We start from the raw sequence: 26,837 nt of genomic DNA, 5'->3' as shown, positions 1-26,837 counted from the left end.
GTTTGTGTTTTTTATATGTTTTTGTTTTATTTTGTTTTTTGCTTTGCCATAGTTTTCACTTATATTACACTATTATATAGTTGCCGTTCGCAAACTTTGAATATTTCCTTATATTTTATTTTTTCTTCATACTTCTTTTCCATTATACCTTGTTCCATTTTTTCTTTCATTTTCTGGTCTTTTTTTATGTGATCAAGTGTTTAATACTGTTGGCTTTGTTAAAATTCCTCAATGTATGTGTTTCTTTTTTATAATAGCAAACAAATTTAGCTACTGTGGTATTTTTATATAATTCATCCATGTTTTCAAAACCAAACATCGCCTAGTGCTCAACATAGGTTTTAAATAGCAATTACCAATCACTTATCAACAAAAATTCTTAGTATGTTGATAACTATGGACCAATTCTTATGTGGAATATTATTGTAGAAACACTGAGGATAAATTGAATATAAATTAGTAATTGGAATTCTGGCCGAACACATTATACTTTCACAAATAAAAGAGTAAAAATTGGGAATAGCACTACTCGATTATATTTAGAATGTTGTTAACACTTTAGCTTAAGAGGCTAATTAAGCTGCTTTGTCTAGCCACCAGAGACAGATAGCCTTGGTTGCAAAAGTTATAGGATGTCTATAGATCTCGCATACCACTGAGAGAAGAAGTTGTAGATTATAAAATATATCACTTTAACAAATATTAAATTTATGAGAAAAATACTGATTGTTTAATTCTAGTAAAACCAATTACTAACTAAAACATAATTATTCAAATGTTAAAAAAGCAGGTCAATTCAAATAGATTTCACAATAAGCTTAGAATTAGTCTCTAGAAAAAAGTGTGTATTACAAATAATATGGTGAGAAAATAATCTAAAACAAAATTCAGTGGAAAATGATTATTATATTCAGCAGTTTTATATATGTCATTTAAATAATAATAAAGACTTTATTGTTAATTAAAGAAGTAGCTCAATAACTTTTTATTTTATAGGTGGTAAATTCTGTTCCATTTTTGTGTCACTTATTTATTTTCAATGGAAAATGCAAACTACACATGGACCCAGTGAAAAGTACCCGACCTATATATGTGGATAATAACTTTATAATAACGTTGGAAATTACTTCAACTTGATTTCAAGGCGGGCACATTTTATAATATTTATATACATAACTTCATTCCATTATATTACCTCAAAAATTTAAGAGGTCGAGCGATAACTCTTTTAAAAGATCTATGAAGGCTCTTTGTAATTGTCTATAATTTTGCATAAAATTTTGGTTTGTTGGAATATATCTGTTTTTGATTTTGAATTTTAAACATATACAACAGAAAGGATAGAGTTTAAATTATGGTTTATATAGTTCAAGGTGATATATGATGAAAAGTGACCCAAATTACTAAGTATACAGATAACCAATGTTTTCATTTGAATATTATTGAAGTGCGAATTGAGTCTCTAGCACGTTAATCATTTTAAAAATAAATTCTAACAATGTCTCCACTCTCCTTAAAGATATACTCTATTTTACTCTCATTATTACAAAATTATTTCCAAAAACCAAATGATGAATTTTATAAAAAATTATAGGTAATTCAATGATCATTTAAAAGAATCGAATCTCCTTGCAATTTCATTTTTTCAAGGGGGTGACTGTGTATGGTAGAAATAATTAGAAAGTTATTTCGGCTGAGTAATGTTTGTTGATATATTATGTATGTTTATATTATATATGGAAGAACCAATAGAAAGAATTTGTGACTGTTGGATAGAACAAAGTAATTCAAAGTTAGGCTCAATATGGGACAATTTCAGTCTTAGATCAGGTTTTGCATGTAACCTGCTTCTTCTGTATTTATGTTTCAGATAAGTATATGTTAAAAATCCTTTCTCACACAGATATGTTGTGCAAAATGGTAATAGGACTTCAATGACTTTTGACAGAACCGGATATTCTTTTTGTATAGTGAGCCAGAAGTCAATTAAATATTGATGTTCAAAAATTGCTTCTAGAGAACTGTCGCAGTATATTTGAACTTACATTTTCTTGAAATTGATAACATATTCAGTTGTTTGAGATGGCGATATTGTATCTGTTGGGAAAATAGTCATCGAAAGTTAATCAGAGAGAGTTCAGATGTTCACATATACTCCTTTTAAATGTTTTCATCAAGTTTGTTCGAACTTTCTGATTAAAAATTGCTGACAAATTCGAAACTTCTATACTTATTCATCTGCAGGCATTGAACTAAATTTTTTCAACATAGCCTCAATTCTATCATGTACACTGGAAATGGTGACATCCTCTCCTTGTAAAGGAGGCATATTTAATTAATTCAGTTTACTCAAAATGTTAGTGAAATTAGTTAAATACACAAGCTTTTGCAATCAAAGAACATCGGATATACAAATGAAACGGATGATCAATAAAAAATGCTTGAACTTCAGACTTCAATTCAAACAAACGCGTCAAAACTTTACCTCGGGAAAGCCACCTAACTTTTGTGTGAAGTAGTAAAGAAACGTGGAAACTTCCGTACGGAATAGACGGCAATTTGTAGCACGCGATTTGATAAAGTTCACAATTTTAACAGCATCACTTAAAGTAGTAGATAACTCTGAAGGAATACGCTTACGTACTAAAACCTGTCTATGAATATAACAATGAGTCCATTGAATTTTCTCGTTTCTTCTCAAAACCAGAAAATTTTCTGTCATTGATTTTGCACCATCTGTACTCGTACACACATCCACACAATAAGAACAGCTTATTCCATTCTTTTCAAAACACTCATAGATGCGTCAAGTTGAATTACAAAAGAAAGGCTACACTTTTGATGTCTGCTAATTTGTCTTTTGAAATATTCAAAAGGTTCATCTTTGTGTTTGGGACGTTTTGTTTCAATATCTCCAAAATTGTGATGGTTTTAAACTGCTGTTGGCAAGAACTTCGTGACATGAAACACAAATCGGTTCAAGCTCTGACTCATCCCTAGTAAATATGTAGATAGTCGCTGTCATATTTTCGCTTGTTCCCTTTTCTATCATATTTGCTTTTATTTTTCGTCTGGTGAAACGGTACCTCATTACAGCTCTCGGTACTATCATCCCGATTATCATGTCTCGTTTTTAAACAACCCGTTTTTAACCATCAATCCATAATGAAAATAATCTATAATAATAAAATCAAATTGATAATTATTGAATCATTTAATTAATTAATTAATTAATTTAACAATCGGCGTTGGTTAATACAACACTACTCCCCCTAAAATCTGTAGTAACCTGCCTTAATTTTATATTTATTTCCAATTGTATTGTGAAAAAAATATTACATAGAAAAGAAAACTGCTTCAATGATTTTAAATATAAAGTAGAAGATGGTACTAATCACATTGATACAATGTTTTTAATATAAATAAATGTTTGTAATAAAAACGTTTGTTAATTTGAATAAGAGGAATATATTATAATGAATAAAATAGTTGACATAATTTGATATTTATGAAAATAATGAAAATGTTGAAATTTATTATAAGTTTCTTAACAAACAGGCAACGCACAATCTGTTTTACAGGAGTTATGTCCTTTAATTTTTGTGTTTTTGTTTTGTTTTCTTTACTGCTTTTGATTTTAATGTCGTTTTAAAAAATCCGCTATTACAATATTATTTTTACGAACCCCCAGGGGCTCGCAAACCACCGGTTAGGAATCACTGTTCTAAAAGAGCCACGACAATCTCTTTCTGTCTTATATTATAAGGAGGTCACCAACATGTTTTCAGTATATTCATTTCTTATTAAATAATGTTCTAATATTCATACTCTTATTTTTAAATCAAAATTATTACTAGTTATTTCAAGTGTAATGTAATTTTTTGTATTTTCATAGGACGAAAATTTCAATACATATTTGAAATATATATATATATATATATATATATATATATATATATATATATATATATATATATATATATATATATATATATATATATATATATATATTTGAAAACCAACAGCTTCAAATAATCTCGAAATAACAAATATGCATTTCATTATAAATATACGTACTATTTAATATCGGAAAATTACTGTATCATTCAAAATTGGTCAGAATTGAATGCATAAATAACATTCCAAAGATAATGATTTATTTTTGCATCAAATTGTTTTTCCGTGATATCAATTGCATCTGTTATTTATTAAATCCACCTAAATTTACAGCCACACTCCTATAGAATACGTACCTTCTTTCGGCCATTTTTTCCCAATTTAAACACAATATATCCAGCAGAACATATCTAAAAGCTCCGTCTATTGTTTGTTAAATATCGAGCAATAATATTGCTACCCCTATTATATTTACTATTTTAACACCCTTACATTATTATATGCTTCCTAAAACAATTCCTAAGGCTTCAATTCGAACAAAAAGCTCTTTAATGCACGTGTCATCGAACAAAGCCCCGATCGTCGAATGTCGCTCATCTGACGGGCGCACACAAACGCTCATCAAATACAAATGAACTCGAGAGATAGTATTGAATTGATCCTTTAATTGTATCGATAGAACAATCATACCCTTCATTCATGAAGTCTACGATCTCAACATTTGACAATATTATTAATATGTGTAACGCAGAGCTGATTAAAAACAACTATAATATCAAATTGTATAAACATATTTTTTAAATAGGACAGACATCTCCGTATTTATAAAATAGACTAAAAGGTCACCCATACGATAAAAAAAATAAAACTATTAACGAAACCATGAAATATCAAAAAAAAACATAAATTAAATTATAAATATTCAAAAATTCTTAGGACGGAATCTAATACACGAAAAAAGAATTTTCAAAAAAAGACCTAAATAATTTAAGTAAAATTTATAGCTCTTATTTTTTAAATTCTAATAAAACTACAAATAATTTAATTGACGACTGCGTATTTGAGTTGTAAAAACATTATTTGTTAAAACAAACTTCTATATTGATTTTATTCTTATTTTGATATTCATGATGTAGGTGATCTATTGATTAATATAAATACGCAAATTTTCAGAGTCAAAATAATATTTTCATAAAGACTAAAAGAAGTCGAAACGTCAAATTTTCTTCTGTCTTTGAAAAAAATATAAAAGAAACGTAATTTTAAATCAGAACAGACCTAAAATCAAGAAAATTTAGAAGCATAAACATTTATTTATAGGTAGAATCCAAAATAAATTTTTAACATGTGAATTTTGAATATAAAATTGAGTATATTATTGTAAAAAACCCTTCGAAGGTCACTTAACATGGAGCAATACAACGTGCAATTCAATGCAAGATGTAATAATATTTGATCGCAAACATGCTTAAATCAAGCTCAGTTGAGCCGTTCATATCAAATTACTTTATCTGTTACTTTTAGTGTCAGACCACCTAGTACATGGGAGCACTTTTTCGAATTCTTCCATTTTCTGTGGCAAATTTAGTTCTTGTTATTTCGCAAGTTTTCTTGCTGGCGTTTATTAACTCACAGTTTATTAGCCAAACAAAATTGAGAAGGGTTAAAGTCTATTTATCACAGAAAAATAGTAATCTCAAACATATTCACGCACTCCACAATTAACAAATAATTTGCGGTTTCATATAGCAGATTAATAATATAAATTATAAAAATAATTACAAAAATATACAATGTAGTCGTGAATTTTGTAGTAGATATAAAGTGAACGGCCAAAATATGTAACACATTTATTTAAAAATTAATACTATTCGAATTTTTAATTTTTTCAATGATTATATATATAGCGTCTTATTTCTAACACCACGAATGCTTGCCTTGTGGATTGTATGGAAGAATCCACCCAAACCTTATTCTCAGTATGTTCAGCGTTACCCATATTTCATCCGGATACTAAACTTTTCTATTTTCTCTACGAAATTTCTTAATTTTTCTTAGGTATTCTCGCCTTCACACAATTAATTCCGATTTTTTCTAATAATAAACTGTTCCTTCCTAGTTTGTTGCATATAAAATGTCGATCTTTTAAAATCCTACAAGTCCTTATCTTCGTTAACTACTCGCAAAACTTTATCCAATATTGTTAACTCATTTTGAAAGAAAAAAGTGTGTACAATTCTTTTGATGTCGAAATCATCAATTGTATTGTTAATTTTTTTTCTTGGTGCATACTTTTTTGGATCGGCCACTGAATGATTAGCGCTACATTCACGAACGATTCTGTAGACACTTGAAGAAGATACTTCCGTCATTTTCTTGAATTTCATTTTCATTAATATTCACAATAATTTGTTTTTCGCTAGCGTTAAAAACGGCTTCTGCAGTGATGAGGCGCTCTCTCCTCTCAAACGGCTTTCTATTATGGTGCCACTGATTTGGACCAATAACGATGCCGCGACGCATTTCACCCGGGATGTTCACGTGCTGATCACGCATTGATCATTGTTTTAATTTACTATTTTTCTTCGTTCAATAGACTTTTAGTTTCGATTAGTAACTGTAATAGTATTGTATAATGTCAAAAAAGATTAATCATATTCTCCATGTCAAGTAATATTCGAAATATTTAAGACGTTAATTGGGAACTGCTGCTTTAGTAGGAATGAAATTTTTTTTGTTTGTTGTCATAAATTTTCATGAATACAGTGAATATTAATTGAGGAATGTTCATCAAACGAAAATTTATGTGAGAATTCCGTAATCAGCTACGTGTTTAAAAAGAATGTTTTCTATACAATAATTAGGATTTTAGTACAGTTAGATAGGTTTCTTTTCATAACTATAAAATTTTAAAAACATGAATCAATTTCACGGATTCAAGATGTTAGTTTTATATTAACTTTTGTTGATGGCACTAACTGTTTCTGATTGTTCATTTTTTGCAATAAATACTTTACCTCTTTGTCGGTACAAGCGTTTGATTTTTTTCCGGCCTTGACCATACAAACCTATATTACTAATTTACGCCTTGATCGTCTTCTACTATGTATTTATAATATATCGTCCACATACAATTTGTATAGTGTAAGGGCCCGTGTAGACGTGGATAGTTTATGAGCAGCTAATATTCGTTTTTAGTTCAAGCTAGGCACATTAGCGCGAATATTCCAACACGTGGCTGTTGTAGTTATTGTAGGGTTAAAACTATTTTCTGTTCCTTTAAATATCGCGGCATTTTAATAAAAATTTTAAGTCAAGGATTTGCGGGGAAAAGAAGTTTATAAAAATCTTGCTGCTTCCAATATTCTTTTAAGAGAACTGGCAGATGAAAACTGTCCAGAGTACTTTGAGTTTTTAAGAATGGATCCTTTAAAATTTGAAGGACTATTGGCAAAACTGAACTCTCAGGTATTTGGCAATAGAATTATTTCCTTCTTTACAATATTTATTTTCTGTGCTTCTTACCACCTTATCAACCACTACAACCATTTATTCAGACATAAGGAAACAAGTTTCCTTATGTAATACTTACTAAAATAGGTTAACGAAAAGGAGTAAATTACTGTCTGGGTTTACCTGTAGCCTAGATGTTTATGTGAAAGAAAATTGAAGTCTAGTTAAGAAACCCCCAAAAATTTGAACTGGAGAGTGTCAGACATTGTTATCAGTTAGCACATCTTCTTGTTCTCTTAAATAAAGAGAACTATTTTCAGAGTTTGGCTTTGAAAATGAGAAAAGTAAGATGTAGATGAGGACATTTGGTGATCAATCATTAAATGCGGTTTTGTAGGATAAATTTGCCAAACTTATGAAGTTGGTCTCCCGGGTCAGTGTAATTCATTTCACACCTTGTGGGTGTTTTTTTTCTGAAATTTGCAGACAGCCTTTGTAGGGAAGGTCCTATTTTTGCTGGGGATCCTTGGTTCTTAGCGTGCTAGTTGTCATTTTCGCTAGTGAGGTATGTACACGGGGCTAATTTAGAAGCGCCAATCAATTAGCTGTTAATACTAGCCACGTCTGCATAAGAGAGTGGTTAAAGCTAGTTGACTGGATATCACTGTTAGGAAACGTGTTATTAATGAATAAAAAAACTTTGGTTCATGAATTTGAGGCAGAAGTGATTAGAAAATAACCTTTAGGTCGTTTACTATAGAAAGAATATTTGAAACTGCTAAAGAAAGATTTAGGGAAATAAAAGAAGAATGTATTAAATAAATACCGATTGGAAAATTTGACAAAACATAAACGCATTGAATATTTACGAAATTTTGAAAAATTTCAGCAGGAAGGACGAATCATAATCATGCGGTAGAATTTTCAGTTACCATATTTATATTAGAAAGTCAAACAGGTGACAACCGCAAAGACTAGATATTTTACAACAAATTCATCACCAATATTCCAAAAACCAAAAAAAAAAAATTAGTTATAGATAATATCTCCTCCAACAATGTACGTTTTTTTTATTTAAAATTTTGTATGAAAAAAAAAGCAGTCATGTAACAATAGCTAATGGCTTAAACAAATATGGGCACTAATAATGGTGTAGCACCTGTAATGTCCCATTAAAACTAACTGATGCACAACTGGTCACGGAAATTAACAAGAAACAAATGAAAAGTTACAAAACACTTGCGTCCACGTTTAGGTTAGGTGTAGGAATCAATGATATATTTTGGAAAACCATTTAGTGAGATTGAATCGGATTTGTTTGACAATGAAACAGTATGAATCTTCAGATTACCAACCTGTGAATTTGACTGAACTATTTCAAGTTACCACCAATAATTTTTAGCATAACCGATCGCAGGTATTTTCAAGGTCATACACGTTACGAAAATCAAACTTTTCTAATATGTTTGAAAAAAACTACAGATCTTGGATAAAGACGTAATACATTTTTCACTAATTATTCTTGTTTATCAAATTGATTCTGTAAATTTGTTCTTTATCATTATGAACGATTTTTATTATTTCTTTTCATTTGGGCTTCGTATTGTCGGCTATATAAAACAATAAAACGCAGTGAAAGCAACAAGCTGCACCAATAATTCTGATTCAACAGTTGTCTCATTTATATTAAACAAGGGGGTGTAGTTTTAGATAGATTACTCTATATAAATCCTCTTAATGATCATTTTAACTCTGTGTTAGGCGTAAATATTGTAGTTTAATATTGTATCTGGCGATTGATAATTTATTCTTATATATTTTAAGTATATTTACTAAATGTAGATTGTTAGTGTTACTTTCAATAATGCGAATTTTTAATGTCATATTACCTCAGCACACTATATATTGTGGTTTATATACTATATATAATGGTTTAAACCAAGAAAGAACGCCAACTTTCTCCTTCTTCTTCTTCTTACGTTAGGACTAGGTCCTGTATTTCATCAAGGGTTTGCCAGTAGTAGTTGGGATGCTGAGGACCAGCTTTCATACCACCTTATAGGTGGTCGTCCAGGAGGTCGAGTTGTGTCTGGTTTCTTTTCCTTTGCAATTTTTGCTAACCGTTCATTTGGCATTCTGTCAACATGGTCTCTCCATTCTCTTCTGCGGCTCCTTGCCCATCTTACTACATCCTGAATATCGCACATGTCTTTTATTTCTTCATTTCTCTTCCGATCGAGTAGCGTATGTCCTGTTATTGATCTCAGAGTTCGCATTTCTGTTTTTCTTAGGAGCTGTTTAGTGGTTGTTTTCTCCGCTCTAGTTTCCATTGCATATGTCATGACCGGCCTTACGCAAGTTTTATATATTCTAATTTTACATTTTGTGCTCATGAACTTTCTTCTTACAGATAATAATTATAATATTTACTTTGGCCTTATCTTGTGTCTATACCAAAATCTTTAAGGTTGTTTACAAACTGTCATTTTTTATATACTCAATCCTTTTTGAGACGGTATTCACACCATGATCCAAGTCTGTAAAATTTAGAATTATAAATAATTTACATTGCATATATTTAACATTACTTACCAATTAGCCAAAAGAGGAAATTAGGAAATCGCCAAGAAACAGACCAGATCAATGCAGATGTTTTCATCATTAGAACTGTTATCAATTTTTCCAGCAATAAGTGATGATGGCTCATCTGAAAGAATTGTTTTAGTATCTGCTGTTGATGCTAAAAACATAAGAAATATACTTTTGATTTCGTAATTCATCTATATTTCAATATTGTCGACAAAACGCTATTTTCAACATGAAACCATAAACTAATTGTGTTGGTATCATTAAATTAATCATATAAGGAAGATTTAGCGATGACGTATTTTCTATTTTAACGAGGCTAATAATCTGTATGAGAATATAAATACTAAAGAATAATTTTAAATTTATTCTCACTATCTCTGAATTCAAGTCTACGTTAGTAATTAGTTATTTTGCAAAATAAAAAATAATTCCACGACATTATCAGCAATGTACTATCGTTATTCTCGAATTTAATGATTTCGTGGTAGTGTCAAGTTATAAATCGTATCAAAAAGATAAATTATAATAAAATATTATATATTTGTGACACATCATCAAGATAAATTTGCATTGCTTTGTTTTTATTTTTAATATGCCTGATTGCTCAGCTCTTCTCTCCAAGAGTTTTGTTTCAATTTCCGAAATATTACCAGGTTTTGTTTAATAAATGGCATATTTTGAGAAAATGTAAAGTACAAACTATTTATTTACACATGATTTAGATATTGCGTACCTGAGATCTTTACTAGTTAGATAACATTCCCAGAAGACTATTTATAGATCAAGACAGGAGCAGTCTTGATTTTTAATATTCTTAGTTTTAAGGGATTATTGAAAGTCACTATTGAAAATAAATACTCTAGTATATTTAATATTTTTCACAAATAATAAGACCAATTCGTCTGTTACGAACATAATGGTATAGACTTTTAGGTTTTATCTGCGGAAAAATATTTGCATACACCTTTATTACGGTGTTGTAATGAAGATGTCAAAAATCGACATCGAAATACAACTGGCTAAAAAAGTTATCAAGATCAAAAAGTCAAAAGTCAAAAATTGTTCCTAGTAGAACTATCTACTACTACTTTTCTGAAAGTTCATTTCAGTCCAGCAATAATATTTAGTTTTTCAGCAATAGTTTTCTTGTATCCGGTATAGGTGCGCAAGTATTGTTCAAAGTTAATAACATATAAAAGTATAAACTTATTTATTAATAACTTGAAACCCTATATCAGATATATACTACCCCCTTGTCAATCTGATGGACATTATATTATTTCAATATAACTAATCTGTAAAATTATTTGGTTACAGTTCATGATGTTGGTGGGCTAGTTGAGAATCCAGCCGATAGTGAGTCTGAAGACGAGTGGGATTATATTAAAGGCGAAGAAGCTAATAAAGAAAATATCTCTCCGCAGCCGGGAAAGGAGGTGAATAAACATCGTATTTGCGCCATCTTAATATAAACAAATTATGAAGAAAACATACAAAAATATTTATATTTTTATTGGACTTATTTTATTTGTTATTAATAAATTTATTATTAATGTTATCTAGAAAAGGTTTATGTGACCAGAATATATAAAAAAAACTTTCATCGTATCCAAAATCTATGTAAGAATCGACTGAAAAATTCTCAAATTTTAATTTGATGTCTTTATTCTGTGTGGAAACAATGGATTTCAATTGAAATTTGAATTTGCTAACAACAATTTTAGTTTCAAAAATGTATTTGGAAAATTTATTTTCTAACTTTAACTTTCAGTAGCAACTTTTTTGGAATCCGTTATATGATCTAATTAAATTTTTATCATTATGGAGAACGTTTCACCTTGTATAAGACTATAATATGATTATTGAAATTCTTTTTTAGGTTGTTCACATTCCTGAAGAGGACGACACAATGTCACAACTGAATCCCAATGCTGCAGAATTTGTACCGGTCTCGCCTACGAGGAGTGTTCCATCCCCCTCTTGTCGTATGTTAATTAATGATCAAATTGTATCACAATCGCCAAAAAAAGCCAACGATGTAGATATTAGTGTACCAAATCCAAAGGAATTTGAAAATGAGGTTAAATCCAGGCCTAGCGAAATTGATGCGAATGGACATGTAGAGTCTAGTGTAAGTTTCATTATTATCATCATCAATGATTATCTATTGTTCACTGAATATTTACAATTTTATTCCTCAAGGACCAGATATAACTCGAATAGTACATTTTCTGCATTTTGTTATACATTACCACAAATAGACACTAAACAAGGGTCGAAACTACACAATTGGAGTTTTTTTTTCAGTAGAAATTTCATATTTCAAGCTTTGTTCAAATATATTTGAAATGTCTTGATATATTTTTTTCTTTGTTTGCATTTTCTTTTTTTTTCTTTTCAGGACTTGAATACAGACTTAATGGATAATATTTTGAATGGTAAAAATATTGACGAAATTCCCGAATTCCAACCGGGTAGTACACCAAAAAAAGTTTTCACAAGTGATGAATTCCACTTTGGTCCTAATGCTGCTCCTTTCACTCCTAAATGTTTAGATCAATCTGAAGCATTGTCTACAAAAGCCGTATATGGAGATGACACTGTAGCAACTTTTGACACTAGTTTCAATGAATCAATAGGCCAGGATTTGAATATTTTAAATAAGGAATCTGATCCTATGTCAATGTCATTTTATGCAGATCAAGGAGAATCAAATCCTTTTGATTTAAATAAAGTCCAGGTATTACCTGATAATCTTGATGATTTTTTAAATAAACCAGATAACGAGGCTTTAAATGAAACTATCTCAGATTTACCTGATCCATTACGAGAAAAAACAAATATTTTGAATAATGATGATGCAATTCAAGTAACAGATCTGGATAAACAAAGTTATGATGATGAAAAAGAACTTGCGTCTCCTATCGAATCTGAAAAAGAACTGTTGCCTACACAAGAGACTGATTTTCCCAAAACTTCAGAACCAAGTCATGAAAACTTGATTCAGGAATTACATTGTGGGAACAAAACAGATGATAACCCAGTAGTAGTTCCTGCTGATGTAGAACTAATACCCACCAATCCATCTCCTTTACCCGATGCGACTGAATTTAGAGATCTTCTAAATAAAGAAACATCTGAACTTGGAGATGTTTCCTACCACGAAGCAACCGAAGTTGCAGATCTTCTGGGCAGAGATGTAACTGAAGTTGATAATATTTTGGATAACTCGATAATTGAAACCAGTGATATTTTAAATAAAGAGTTTGTAAACAACGATATTTTAAATAAGGAGGACACAAATATTGATTCTTTGAAAGATTCAGGAAAAGAAACACTAGTATCAAAAGAAGCAGAAGAAGTCAATGATCTTTTAGGAACAGAGGATACAGAATTTTTACATAAACAAGCAACTGAGGTCGATGATCTCTTAGGTAACCAGTTAATAGACGATGGTTTCAATGCTCCTTCAAATGATGAAATTCAAAATGCTTGTACAGAACATGAAAGTTTTCCAAAAGACAATTCTTTAATAGAAGAAGTGAGTGAATCAGTTCAACCCAAACTGGAGGAGTTTGCACGCTTAGAAATGATTAATACCGAAACCATTGAGATACGTGATTTAGAACCACAACTGTCCCCATCAGAAACCGAAAAATATCAGATGAAAGAACATGTATCAACAGACGATGCTCCATTGGTTACTCCTGTGCCTCCTGCAAAATCAGTTTGTGACCCTCCACTTGAATCTTTTTCAGCATTAGAAGAGACTATGTCTTCAGTGTGTGATGTTCAAAATGATAACTTTAAATCAGAATTGCCAGAAAAGCTAACTGAATCTTCTATAAACACAAAATTAGAGAAAATTGATTTGGCAGTTACACCTGAACCAATTCCAGAACATTTCAAATTAGAGTATCCAGAGGAGGAATCAAAATATTCTGTTTGCGATTTATCCGAATCTAAATCTCCAATATCAGAAGATCTTTTGACTCCAGATTTTACAAAAGAAACGTTGTTGGAAGAAGCCCAAGAACGTTTTGAAGAATTATGTAAACCAATAGAATCACCACAGGAAGATGTTACGTCTTCTATCAAAGATGATTTGTCATTCCATGTGCAAGATTTATCAAATAAATCACCTTTAGAAGATCAAGTAATTGAGGATAGCTTTGTGACAGAAGACAATGCTGTTCATAATGAACACTCTGAAGTAGTTAGAGATGTGGAAAAAGAGACAGCTGATAAAGAAGAAATGAGTTTAGCATCACCTAAAGAGGTTAGTTTCTAAATTGATTAGGATAAATACTTTTTCTCAATTTAATTCCATCTTTAGCTTTTTGTTCAGCCCGTCTCCAGTACAGTCCTCTTTTTTTCTCCAAGATTTTTGCTATTTCTCCTTCTGGGCCTGTCTCTTCTCTTCTTTTTTTATTTCGGTTTCCTTTATTACGTTAATTGTTCTGTCCTCCTTCATTTTCACTATGTATCCTAATTATCTCACCTGTTCTTGTTCGATTTTTTGCACGGCATTCACTACATTTAATTCTCATGATCGTCATTTCACATAAATCAGCATTGGTAGTAGTACTGATTCGTAGATTCTTGTTTTTGTACGTTTTGTTATCTCTTTTTTGTTGAAGCATACATATGTAGATATTGTCTTGTTTACCCTATTGGCTACCTCGTCGTCAATTTTTCCATCTGGTCATATGATTGTCCCTAGGTAATTCTGCCTATTAACACTCTTCTTTTCCACTTCTTGCATTTGCACAGATATTTCTTCTGGTATGTTGTTGTTGCTGGTTGTTACTTTAAAGTAATGGTAACTATCGTTTCATCTTTTGTGAGATATTCCTGTATTTTTAACTTAAAAATGAATAAGTGGAAGCAAATTCCCGCCAATGACAAATCTTGACTCAACATCTTCCCACTACATTTTGATAGAATGGAATCTAGTGGAACAATCAAGTTTATTACACATGATGACTAAGTTCTAATCAAATGTACATGGGTGGATTGTATGTGAGTTGGTTCTGGAGATTTTACGATGATACTCATATGTCCCACAGTTTTTCTTCTTACTATTGAATTTTCAATAACTAAATAGTAATAGTATGACATATACAACAACATTCTGTTTAATATCCATATTTGTTGGCGACACAGCCAACAAATTATATTTTATTATGTTGCAATGTTACACAATGTTTTTTGAAATTGATTATCATATTTCAATGTAGTAGGTATTCATATATTCCTACTAAAAAATTATGGTGGAGTAGCAAATCATTTCTGTCAAAAACTCCAATCAAATTCATTTATATTTCTAGAAAGCTTAGATTTCAAAAAGATTTCTGTTATGATAATTGATTTGACAGAATTGTGAAGGATACAAATCCACCAATGTATATAAATTGTTTATTTTGTAGGATGCTGCAGTAGACTTTAAATCAAGACCATATTTTCGCATTTGTCCTGCAAGACCTCGTAAAGAGGTGGAACTTCCAATTGAAGTGGAAACTGAAACAATTGCTTTAGAATATGCAGAACCAGCAATAGTTACTCCGTCCGATGAAAGTAGAGCAGAAGATCAAATTGCTGCTACTGGTAAGTTTTTCAAACTTCCAATTAATCAATCAATAAAACTTTACAAACCATTGACTTGACGAAATATTAGTATAAAAATAAATTTTAGAAAGTTTAGAAAGAAATTTGTACAGTAATATTGGTCTATTCTATTTAATCTGAAAAATCTTGATGCTATAAGAATTTTTAAATAATAGTATTAAGGTTGCTATTTTATCCTATAAGCTGATGACCTTCTGGTCCATTTGTACAATATGATGTAAGTTATGTTATCATAAAGTAAAATACTTCTATTTGAATAATGTCTGAAAATTAATTATTATGTGATAATTTTCTTCAGATACTAAATGCACTAGTTGTTCTATGTACTAAAACTTTTTGATCACTAATAATACCTAGGTTATGATATATTTTAACGCAAACGTCTAGACTAGATTACGAGGTTTTCTTCTCAGGATTTACCCTAGTAGCTTACTTTAGAAAAATGCTATATTTTTTCCTTTCTAATTCTTAATTTTACAGATGAATCAGAATTAGAAGTGCTTAGAAAAACTCCACCTGTGGACGAGCTTGTCAATGAAGCAGAATGTGCAGTGCTTTTAAAAGAAACACAGTTAGAAGAGCCTGTTAAAGAGATACAATTAGAAGAGCCTGTTAAAGAGACACAATTAGAAGAGCCGGTTAAAGAGACACAATTAGAAGAGCCGGTTAAAGAGACACAATTAGAAGAGCCGGTTAAAGAGACACAATTAGAAGAGCCGGTTAAAGAGACACAATTAGAAGAGTCAATTAACGAGAACCAATTAGAAGAAGCTGTTAAAGACTCATATGCAGAAGAATCTGTTGATCAGTTACAGCTAAAAGAGCCTATGGAAGAATCAAAATTGCAAGAAGCTGTTAAAGAGTTACAAGTTGAAGGACCTGTAAAAGAGCCACAATCAGAAGAATTCCAAAACATGCAACTAGAAGAACCAATTAAGGAATTGCAACAACCAGAAGAGCTAAAAGAAGCTGAAAATCTTAAAAATGAAATAACAGCTGTCGGTGTTGCTGCAGTAGTAGCGGCTGGAGCAGCAATTACTGCTGTAGTTTCAGCAACAAAGGTTGATGATAAGAAGAAGTCTCCAAGGTAAATACAGTTTTAAAGATTAACAACACAATTAAATAAAAAAAATCCATATCACCATTGAATTGAATATGTCTGATATGGCTTGAAAATCTTGGTGATTGTAAGTCAAACTGACTTTTATATCATTTATAATGTATTCAATCAATAGCTCCCAATATTAATCAAACTGGAATTCACTTCTAGCCATACAGTAAAAGAAATTTCAAGCTCAATGTATAGGATTTGGTTTGATAAGTACCATCATGTTCAAGTTGACATTTGAATGATCTGCACATTTTATGATGTTATTTTTCAGTGTATCATCTATCAAGAAAACCACCTCTAAAACTACAGCAGCTAAGAGCCCGGCACCAATATCAAAAACATCACCCAAGTTGAATGCTTCAGCTTCTAAGCAAACTTCCAGCAAAACGAATACATCATTGAAGGCAACAACAACAAAAACAGGGTAAGTTGTGAAATATATGTTAAAACTGAGATCAACATATGTAGAAGTAGTAGTTAAAGTAGTGTAATAAGTACACTTTGGCGTTTGACAATTCACGGAATTTTCATTATTCTGTCTTATTATTTTTAAGTTTAGTTCATGCAGAATAATTGATAAAAATTCCACCTGCTGATCAAGTGGAAAATTATAAGTTAAAAAATTTGTCTAGTTTTCAAATTTAGACATCACTTTAAAGAAATCATATAAATGTTTTTAAGCCTCACTCAAATGGACAAAACATCCAAACGCCTCAAATTTCAAAAATAAGTTCTAAAACAATTTGCTTTTGAAACATTTAATAATACAAATCATTCCAAATATATTATTGCCCATATAATTGTTTTACAAACTCCAACCTCTACATCAGACAAAACATTAATTCTTGAATCTGTTATTTAGAAAAAAACATTGAAAATGTTAATTTGTAATTCATTTATATGTAGCACTGCAAAGTCACCCACATCAACAGCTAAACCGAGCTCCAGACCAAGTTTATCAAAGCCTAAAACAACACTTCCGACAGTTTCAAAAACTACAACATCAAAATCTACAGAAAAGAGCTCATTAACTAATGGTGAAGTTAAAACTACTGCTAGGAATAATGTTGGTGTTAAAAAGACTGTTTCAGAATCAAATGGTGCTAAAACTACAACTTCTAAGCCAGCTCTTGGTACTACTCTATCTAAAGTAAGTATTATAATTTTCACAATAAATCAAGTTTTTATTATTATAAAACTACATAAGTATATAAAAACAATGATAATGAATTTATTTTAGGTATCTCAAAACAAGTTAACTTCTAAGCCTAATCCATCGACTCTTACAAAAACCACCATTCCACCGCGTACAGCTCCGATGGCTTCTTCGAAAGTTTCAAGTGCAAATCCTAAGAGACCTTCAACTTTAATCAGTAAATCACAAAGTGGAACAACATCCCCTGATAAAGCTACAAATGTCACAAAGGTTTGTAATCTTGTTTTTTGTTTCACATACTTATCTGGACTTTAATCCAGTTTTCTACCTATTATTATAGAGAGCAATTAAATAGTTTGATAAAGTCAGTCAAAGCAAATGAGCTTACCACTCAACGTATTGATGCCTTCCTTTTGGAATGCTGAAATTTCCGTTTTAATTAAAAGGGCCGCGAAAGTAGGCGAAAACCATAGGTGGAATGCTCATCTTTAGCTTTATAAGAGGTTAGGTGAAAATTTGCAATTTGGAATAAATTTCCCCATCCAGCAATGAGACCATGCCAATTTAGGTTAACTAGGAATGAAAACAAATCTACTTTGAAATATGTAAATGTATACAAATACTTTGTTATATTGGAAAATATTTTTTTGTAAGTTTGAAGTTTATTTGATCAAATAATAATTCATAATTGGTAAATATTTAGGCATGGAATGACTTACTTATTATATAAAAATGAAAATATCTTAAAATCAATGATATACGATTTCTTAACCTAGAAACAATTAGTTTGAGAAAAAAATTATTATCTTGAGGTGGAATTAAAATTCCATAAATGTGAAATAATTATGAATTTTAATTTCCAATGCTGTTTGCTATCATTACTTAGTTTCTCATCTTTTTAAGGTGATTTTGACAATTCTTGCAATACACATTATCATGCATTAAGAGAAAATTTCTCCTACAATTCTCTCAGGAATTGAAATTCTTTAAGAGGAAACTTTTAAATTACCTCTTGGTATTATCATTGTTTGGGTGTGTGAATCTCTATATTACTGCCACTATATACATACCTTGATTGCATACAGTATTTTGCAAGCCTTTCATTATCTTTTTAACACACTTATATTAGCTTCACCTATATGTGGGCTTGTTTTATGGTGAGCTGGTTTATTTGTAACTCTCCTTTGGCTTATTTAATGAAAATTTCTTTAACACAGGATTCGAACCTCCGATCTCCGTGTTGGAATTTAAGTATTTTGACAACCTTACCTACCACACCGTTAGGGCTCGATACAAGTTTAGACGAGATGTAGATATATAAACATCGAAGCCATTATACAAAGGTGAAAAATTCGCTTTCATAGCATATGAAACTATCATCATCATCATCGTGTAAAAGGCGTAGCGCCTGTTCAGTTCCGGTTTCTCTGCAGCAGTTCCTGTGAGGTTGATTGCCAACTGTCCCGCCATCGTTTTGGTGGGCGTCCAACAGGTCTTCTTCCGTGTGGGATGTTGTTACGTACGATTTTTGCTATTCTATCTGTGGTCATTCTGTTGACATGCTGGTTCCATTCTCTTCTTCTTTTTCTCACCCATCTGACAATGTTGTCTGTTTCGCATTTTTCCCTTATGTCGGTATTTCTTTGTCTGTCATTCTGTGTGTAACCCGTTATAGTTCTTAGCGTTTTCATTTCTGTTGTTCTTAGTATCTTCTTTGTTACCGACGTTTCTGCTCTTGTTTCTGCCCCGTTTGTCATAATTGGTCGCACACATGTTTTGTAGATTCTGGATTTACATGGAATACTCAGGTGTTTATTTCCCAAATTGGTTGCTTAAGATGTCCCGATACTGTAGCTGCTTAGTTCACTTGTCTCCTCACTTCGTCTTCAAGGAATCCTGTGCTTGTTATTTTGCATCCTAAGTATTCGAAATACATGATTTGGTCTATTGTCTAGGTATATTGTCTAGTCTAGTGGTGTTGTCTATTGTTAACTTGCAGCGCAGAGGTTCCTTAGCTATGGTCATGCATTTTGTCTTGCTTGTTGAAATTTCCATATTTAAATTTTCTGCACGTTTGCTAAAGGCGTGTAACATTCTTTGTAGGTTGTCTTCTGATTCTGCAATGAGTACAGCGTCATCGGTATAGCATAAGATGTTAATTTTGTAGGTTCCCATGCGGTATCCTAGTCCCAAAGTTTTTTACGGTGTCTATCAGTTGGTCCATAATAGTATTAAATAGTAGAGGGCTAAGGCTGTCACCTTGGCGGATGCCCGACTTTGTTCCGAAATGCTGTGTTAGGGTGTGGTTTGTTCGTATTTGCGTTGTTGTATTAGTGTTCAGATCTTTTATAAGTCTTATATATTTTTTGGATACCTCTTTGTTTTTCAATATCTTAATTACATCCTTTAGTTGTACTCTGTCGAAGGCCTTCGTTAAGTCTATGAAGCAGAGATATGCAGGAGTGTTATATTCAAGAGACTTTTCTACTAACTGCCTTGTTATAAATAATGCATCAATCGTGGACCGATTTTTTCAAAAGCCTTCTTGTTCTTTGCTGATTGGCATTATTGACGTTATGTCCTTAGCAAGAATCTTTGTTAGCAGTTTCAAAGAGGTGCTTAATAAGGTTATCCCGCGATAGTTGGCAGGATTAGTTTTGTCTCCTTTTTTAAATATAGGCACTGTTATGCTTCTTTTCTATTCTTCTGGTATTTTTCGTGTTGAATTATGATGTTAAACAGTTTTGTGTACTCTTCTTTCATGGCTTCAGTTGCATAGTTTCATTAGTGCCCTTTTTCATACCCCTCATATGAAACTAAAAAGTTAAAAATCAATTTTCCTTAAAATAAGCATAAACCACGCAGTTACGGTTTCGACGAGATGTATGGAACTAGATCGCGTACTTAGAAAAATTTATTTTCAACAAAATATTATATACATGTTTCTGCACAGTACCCTAATATTATTAATAAGACAAATTCATTTTAAGTAGGAATATTTGGCGTTAATAAAACAGCAACAGAAATCTTAAGTTTTCCATTGGAAGTCTGCCAAATAACAAATTATGGGGAGTCTAGTTGCAATAATTATTCTTATTGTGTAGAAATAATTCATATTTCATGTGTTGGTTGATAGCTGCTTTTCAAATATACTAATTTCAAGTAGAACAAAATATAGTGAGTGTAATGTAATATAAAATTCTTGCAGACTACCTTGTCAAAGACGTCACCAAAGTCAACAACGAACGCTTTACCGAAAACAAAACCTACGACCAATGTGACACTAACGAAACCAAGAATTCCTCCTACGAAAACTGTCACAAAGACTCTACCCGATACCGAGAAGCAGAATAAAGAGAGCGCAAATAAAATTATGGCATCTCGGTCTGCCTCCAGCGCTCAATCAAGCAGAACTACTACTACAAATGCAAAATCTACTTTGTCTTCCACTCGTAAAGTAGAAAGTAAGGTAAGTGATGGATTTCATAATGTTTTGGTAGGGAGTAGCAATTAAAAAAAATATTTTTGTATTGATAGTTTTTGTTCCGTGTATTATGTGTTATCCACTCGTGTATTATGTATTATCCACTCGATAACTATTATAACTAGTTTTGGTTATAGAGTTGACTAATATTTTTTTATACTCAATTTATTTGCAATAATTATATTCTGTATGGAATTGTGCTGATATTCAGAATACTTTTTGTCATCTTTATTGATAGCAGTATAACTAGAGAAATTGTTCTATTTATTTGGTTCTGTACTAGCAGCTTTGAATTATAAAGTTCCTTAAACATATTCTACACTGCCTCTATACGTGTGCCATCTTAATACTGATAGGCAATAAGAAATTCAAAATCCTCAATGTCTAACATTGATTTCAAATTGAAAATATTCTATAAACAATCCTAATCAAGATATTTACAGTTTAAGGTATTGTTGGAAGCCATTCTCTCACATCTCTTACATGTCATTACAATTTTCGTGAGTCTGATTCTGTTTGTTCTTAATTTTTGTATTTGGCGATATCTAATCAATTATTCTTTTTTACCTTTCTTGTAAATGTGTTCATAGTATTTAATTCTTTCCAATTAATAAAATCTTACTTTCTTAAGTATTCCGACAATTTCTTAATTCATTAGTGGACTGTCATTTTGCTTCTCTTTAGTTTCATTGTTGTGCAATGTAATAACGAAGTGTCAAAATCAGCTGCCGTGGGATAAACAAATGCTTTTGCCCTTAGTTTTGGCGTGGTTTGTGAACCGATTTGGTCGATTTTAGTCCTTATTTTTTCCAACTTTATTACGAAATTGCTTCAGCTGCCACTGGGCTATCACTTAGTAACCTACTCATGTTTGATAAACTTGAAGGCAACAGTGAAAATTAATGTCTAAAAAACTCCCGTAATTCAAGCACAAAATAAATACATGTATCCTAAATTTTGCAAATTGTTTGGAAGCTTACTCGTACCCTTCTGTGGAATCAGCAACAGAACAATAGAAAAAAGCATTGGTAAAGAAGATAAATGGGAACAAAACCAATTACTGCGACAACATAAGGCAAGCAAAGACTCTTCCGGGAAACTATAATCAGGGAAGATCTGTTGAATGTATTAACCTAAGTAAGAACAATCTACAAATACTAACAGGAGTACTGTTGGAACACTGTCGAATCAATGGACACTTGAAGATGCTAGACTTAATAGATAATGCGGCATGCAGAGGTTGGAAATCTCTATCCACATTCTATCGAAGTGTGAAACTCTACAGAACTCCTGAGCATTTCACCGAGGAGCATATGAAATAAAGGACTAAGATCTCTGGCAGTTACAGCCATCCCCCATTTGAAACTTTCTAAAAGAGGTTGGATTAACGAATCAGCTGTAAACACTGGGTTCACCAATAGAGATCCTTTGGGATGCAGTGTGAATGACACCCCGATATCTACATACATACATACATACAACACCAAGAAACAAAAAAAAACAATTCAAAATAATTCTCACTACCAAAAAAAAACAGAAAAGCTAACTCAGGTACATATAAGAAAACTAATTATTACCCCACGGCTGCCAGTTTGACGAAGATCAGCTGTTTTCTTAGATTACCTAATTGTTCTGATAAATATAATTATTATTTATAAAAACTGTCAGGAGTGTTCATATTTTATTGTTTCTCATTATAGGTCAGTAGTACACGAACAACAGTATCGAAAACAACCACAACCACAATGAAATCTACTACAGCCAAAAAACCAAACGAAATAATTAAAGGACCTGTGAAAACGAAAACGACCAAAATAGAAAAACCCAAAGAAAATGGTGTATTCGAGGTAGTAACTGAAGAAATCACTATTGTAAACAATACGAATGCTGTCATTAACGCTTTGGAACAGGAACCAGAACTGATAAAGGACAATTCACCAGTCGATAATAAAATACTGATTGAGACTACTCAAATTGTTGAGACTAAAGCAGACTGAAAAAATAATAATTGAACAGTTTATTTACTTGGCTTATATTCAATATTATGAAATAACTGTTATATTTAAAATTTTTATATTATCTTTTATGCCCCATTATTATAAAATGTTTTATCTGGCCGGTTTGAAAATGATAGTACCAGTGAAATATTTTCGAGACTGATTTAATGTTCACAATACTTCAGCCGATTGGGGGAAAAATCTACTTATACATTTTGTCAATTTATTTTGCATTTTTACATAAAACCCTTCGCCTGAGGTTTACACCTATATTTGTACTTTTTTTATATTACGGATTATTTTCGAAAATATTTCATTCTTTATGTATTTTGACAAATGCGTGTATAGAAAGCTGTGGTAATATTTAGTAAAGGATATTTAAATGGTGTGGATAAAAGAAGGACTTTTACTGTAACAAGATATATTTTTAAGTTTAATATATACATACACTATTAATATTAAACCATTTGACCATATAAAATGTCAATAAAAATATCTAGATATATATATCCTAAGTTGAGCTTTTTACTGCTTAGGTGTGCTGTTGTGATTGCTGTGCACTCTTCTGTATATAATAAAAATTATTTAGTTTTATTATCCACTAAATTCTATGATTGGGTGCTAAATTTCATTTTAGTGAAGTCTTCCTCTCATTACTCCAAATTTGGATCATTCACTGTATCATTTTTTTTAAAGAGGCTGTTACAAGTATTAAAAATGAAATCCTTTGAAAATCAGTCTTTCCATTTTTTATTGTCAGTTTTTAATGATTGTTTAATTGTTGTGATTATTTAAAATAACTTTATTTTCTGATAGGGAATTTTGAATGATAAAACAGTTGAACTAAAAGGTGCTGGCTCATTTTTACCACTAACAATAGGGAGTTGAAATCTCTCAAGAATATATTAATAAAGCGGAAGAGTTCAGGTGCATTGTTTCCAATTTTGAGAAGAATATCACATAAAAGTTAACGAAACGACGAAAGTAAGAGTGTTTCTTCGATCATTAAAAAATGTATAACAGTTGTTTAGGCAAGATATGCAGAAGGTGTGTAAAACCCTAAAATTTTTAGAAAAAATATTTTGAAAAGAGTCAAATATATTTAAATTTGAAAATATTGGAAGTATGACAAATTTAATATTATTTTGAAAAATTGAGTTAGATTATATTCAACGGCATTTTTATTGGAAAATGCTCGTTACGAAAAAATATGAATGCATATGCCTTCACAAATGTGGAAGATTCAAAGGCCTAAAGTAATGATTGTATATCTTTGTTTACCATGTTGGAACTTTGGAACCATCTATTAATGTTACAAGGAATGTACTGTTTAAAGATAATAGTAGATGCCTAACTCGTTTGATTTATGTTGAAATGTCGAATACGAGAGATTAACATTAACAACAAATCATTTGTACTGTAGATAATTTTGTAATTATGTTTTGCCAAAATTATCAGATGATTTTTATGAGACTTCACAAATTGGCCTTTTTGTAAGATGTTTTGCATAAATTTATTAGAGATACTTAACCTAACTATTTTATACATTTTAATATTTATCCCTTTTCTCTTTTTCACCCGATTCCTTATTTTTTGTACTTTTTAAGTGTAGTTCTTCAAATGAAAGGAAATTGATACTTTCATTGATAATATTCTTAGTTACACATATTTTTTTTATACTAGATTTTGTTTTAACGTTGAAATTTTATTATCGCGTTTGTCCTTTAGTTTACTAATTTTATTTATTTTTTTGTGAATTATACTACTTTTCAGCACAAAATAAAACCGTAAAAGGACGCTTATGTGTTTTATTATAAAAACTTTCCATTATTTGATTTTCAGCTTCTAAATGTTGAAATATTTGTTCTGTTGATTCGCGATCCAGCTTGATGACTTGTAACTTCCAAACAAAATGTATTAAATTCTATGAGTAATCAGGTAATCAGCGCTAAGGTAAGACATGTATCAATTTTTAACAAAGTTTAAATCCATTTGACCACGTCTGCCCTTTTGTAAATTGAAAATATATTATTGTTGTCGGAAAATAAAAATGACAGACCGTTATCACGCAGTCTAGTTTATGGCAGCCAATTTTGAAATTGCTAAAAAAAAATAAAATATAGTCTCAAAAACGTATTTTGATCACGGTAAATGTCTACATTGCGTACATACATCAACAAATAAAATCATAGCTACTACCCGTTCAGAGGGTCGGCATAGACTTCAACAGCTTTTTATTCCTCTTATATATTTCTATTATATTTTACTCATTCTAGCCTATTTAGTATAATTGTGAAAATTCATACGTATACTTCGTGTTTCGTGATTTTATAACATACATAGTGCTGCATTTTTCATTTTCTTCGTTTGCCTATTATCTATCAAATGTAAGTAACATTATGTAGAGTTCGTCAGCAACTATAGTCACAGAAATCAACGAAAATTTTAGAAAGGAAATTCTTTCTCGAACTTGTTCGGATCTATTTATTGTTATTCTACAATTTACGTTTTATTTTTGCAAAATTGCAAAATATGATTCAATGGATAATGAAGACGGAGCCACTTAATGGTAAACATGATTCAGTAGTTTTGAATTGTATTACATTAATGTATCTAAATGTTCTTGATTTTAGATCTCTTCAGTTTTGGTTTCCACATCTCAAATATATTAAATTTATTAGAATTTACAAAATTTTACTTAAATTATTTAGATCTTTTTTATCATTTATAGCTTATTCATTCCTATGAATGTGAACCATTTCTAAAAATTCTAGACCCTACGAATTCTTATTAAAAACAAAATAATGATCTAATCCTATCTTGGGAAGAACAACTTTTTGTTTCGCCATCATACGCAAAAAACTAGTGTCAAAATTCCTAATGAATATGTATTTATTTCATTAAATGTGGTTTCTTATATACAAATATTCCTATTACCATTATGAAAAATATATTAATGAAAAAATGGGACAAAATTGAAGAATATACAGAAATACCTCAAATTGAATTTATAAAAGCTATAGAGCTCACGGTATATTTATTATCGCATTTAATAATATTGCGCAGTGTGAAATTTATGGTTTCAATAAGACAAAAAAATGTATTATTAATAGAAAAAAACACCTTGGAAATAACTGATATATAATTTGAACTTGATGCTTTCATGCCGCGAATTTGAGCAATATTTATAGTAAAATAATTACTTAGTCATTACAAGGAAATATATTTGAGGTTAGTTGTCTGATTTACCACGAACAAACCCCTGCTACCTTTCTATGAACAAATCAACACTTCAACACGCAAATAATCGGCGCTGAGACGTAGGCAGTACAAAATATATCCAGACTTCTTTGTAAGTTTGTTAATACTAACCTTTTCAACTTAAAATAAATACCATAGAATACACTTTTTTACATTTTCCAAGCCCATTGCTGCTGATAGTAGAAAATCATCATTTTTTTTTATAGTTTCACTGGATCATTTATTTTGATCTTCTCATTTAGAAAACAAAGTCCACGGACT

General features: G+C 30.8%; 1 protein-coding gene and 1 long non-coding RNA gene across 2 annotated transcripts in view; one reads left to right on the top strand and one right to left on the bottom strand.

Moving 5' to 3' along the window:
- Positions 1-23,327, top strand: part of LOC130452703 (uncharacterized) — a 192,545-nt gene extending 169,218 nt beyond the window's left edge. Inside the window, exons 11-20 of the mRNA XM_056792116.1 lie at positions 11,257-11,375; positions 11,819-12,070; positions 12,341-14,218; positions 15,369-15,546; positions 16,048-16,654; positions 16,950-17,102; positions 17,585-17,828; positions 17,919-18,104; positions 21,043-21,303; positions 23,019-23,327. Of these exons, the coding sequence (XP_056648094.1) occupies positions 11,257-11,375; positions 11,819-12,070; positions 12,341-14,218; positions 15,369-15,546; positions 16,048-16,654; positions 16,950-17,102; positions 17,585-17,828; positions 17,919-18,104; positions 21,043-21,303; positions 23,019-23,315 (4,175 nt within the window). The 3' untranslated portion in view covers positions 23,316-23,327. The remainder of the gene's footprint in view (positions 1-11,256; positions 11,376-11,818; positions 12,071-12,340; positions 14,219-15,368; positions 15,547-16,047; positions 16,655-16,949; positions 17,103-17,584; positions 17,829-17,918; positions 18,105-21,042; positions 21,304-23,018) is intronic.
- A 392-nt stretch (positions 23,328-23,719) lies between these two features.
- LOC130452712 (uncharacterized) lies at positions 23,720-26,798 on the bottom strand. Its single transcript, XR_008910992.1, has 2 exons — positions 26,688-26,798; positions 23,720-25,417 (listed from the first exon to the last, which is right to left on the bottom strand). It is a non-coding gene; the product is annotated as an uncharacterized LOC130452712 (long non-coding RNA).
- Between the last annotated feature and the right edge of the window lie 39 nt (positions 26,799-26,837).

Source organism: Diorhabda sublineata, chromosome 2 (assembly GCF_026230105.1).
Source record: "Diorhabda sublineata isolate icDioSubl1.1 chromosome 2, icDioSubl1.1, whole genome shotgun sequence".
NCBI classification, from domain to species: Eukaryota; Metazoa; Arthropoda; class Insecta; order Coleoptera; family Chrysomelidae; genus Diorhabda; species Diorhabda sublineata.
The sequence above is the reverse complement of the archived record's forward strand: the minus strand, read 5'-3'. Positions and strand labels throughout refer to the sequence as shown.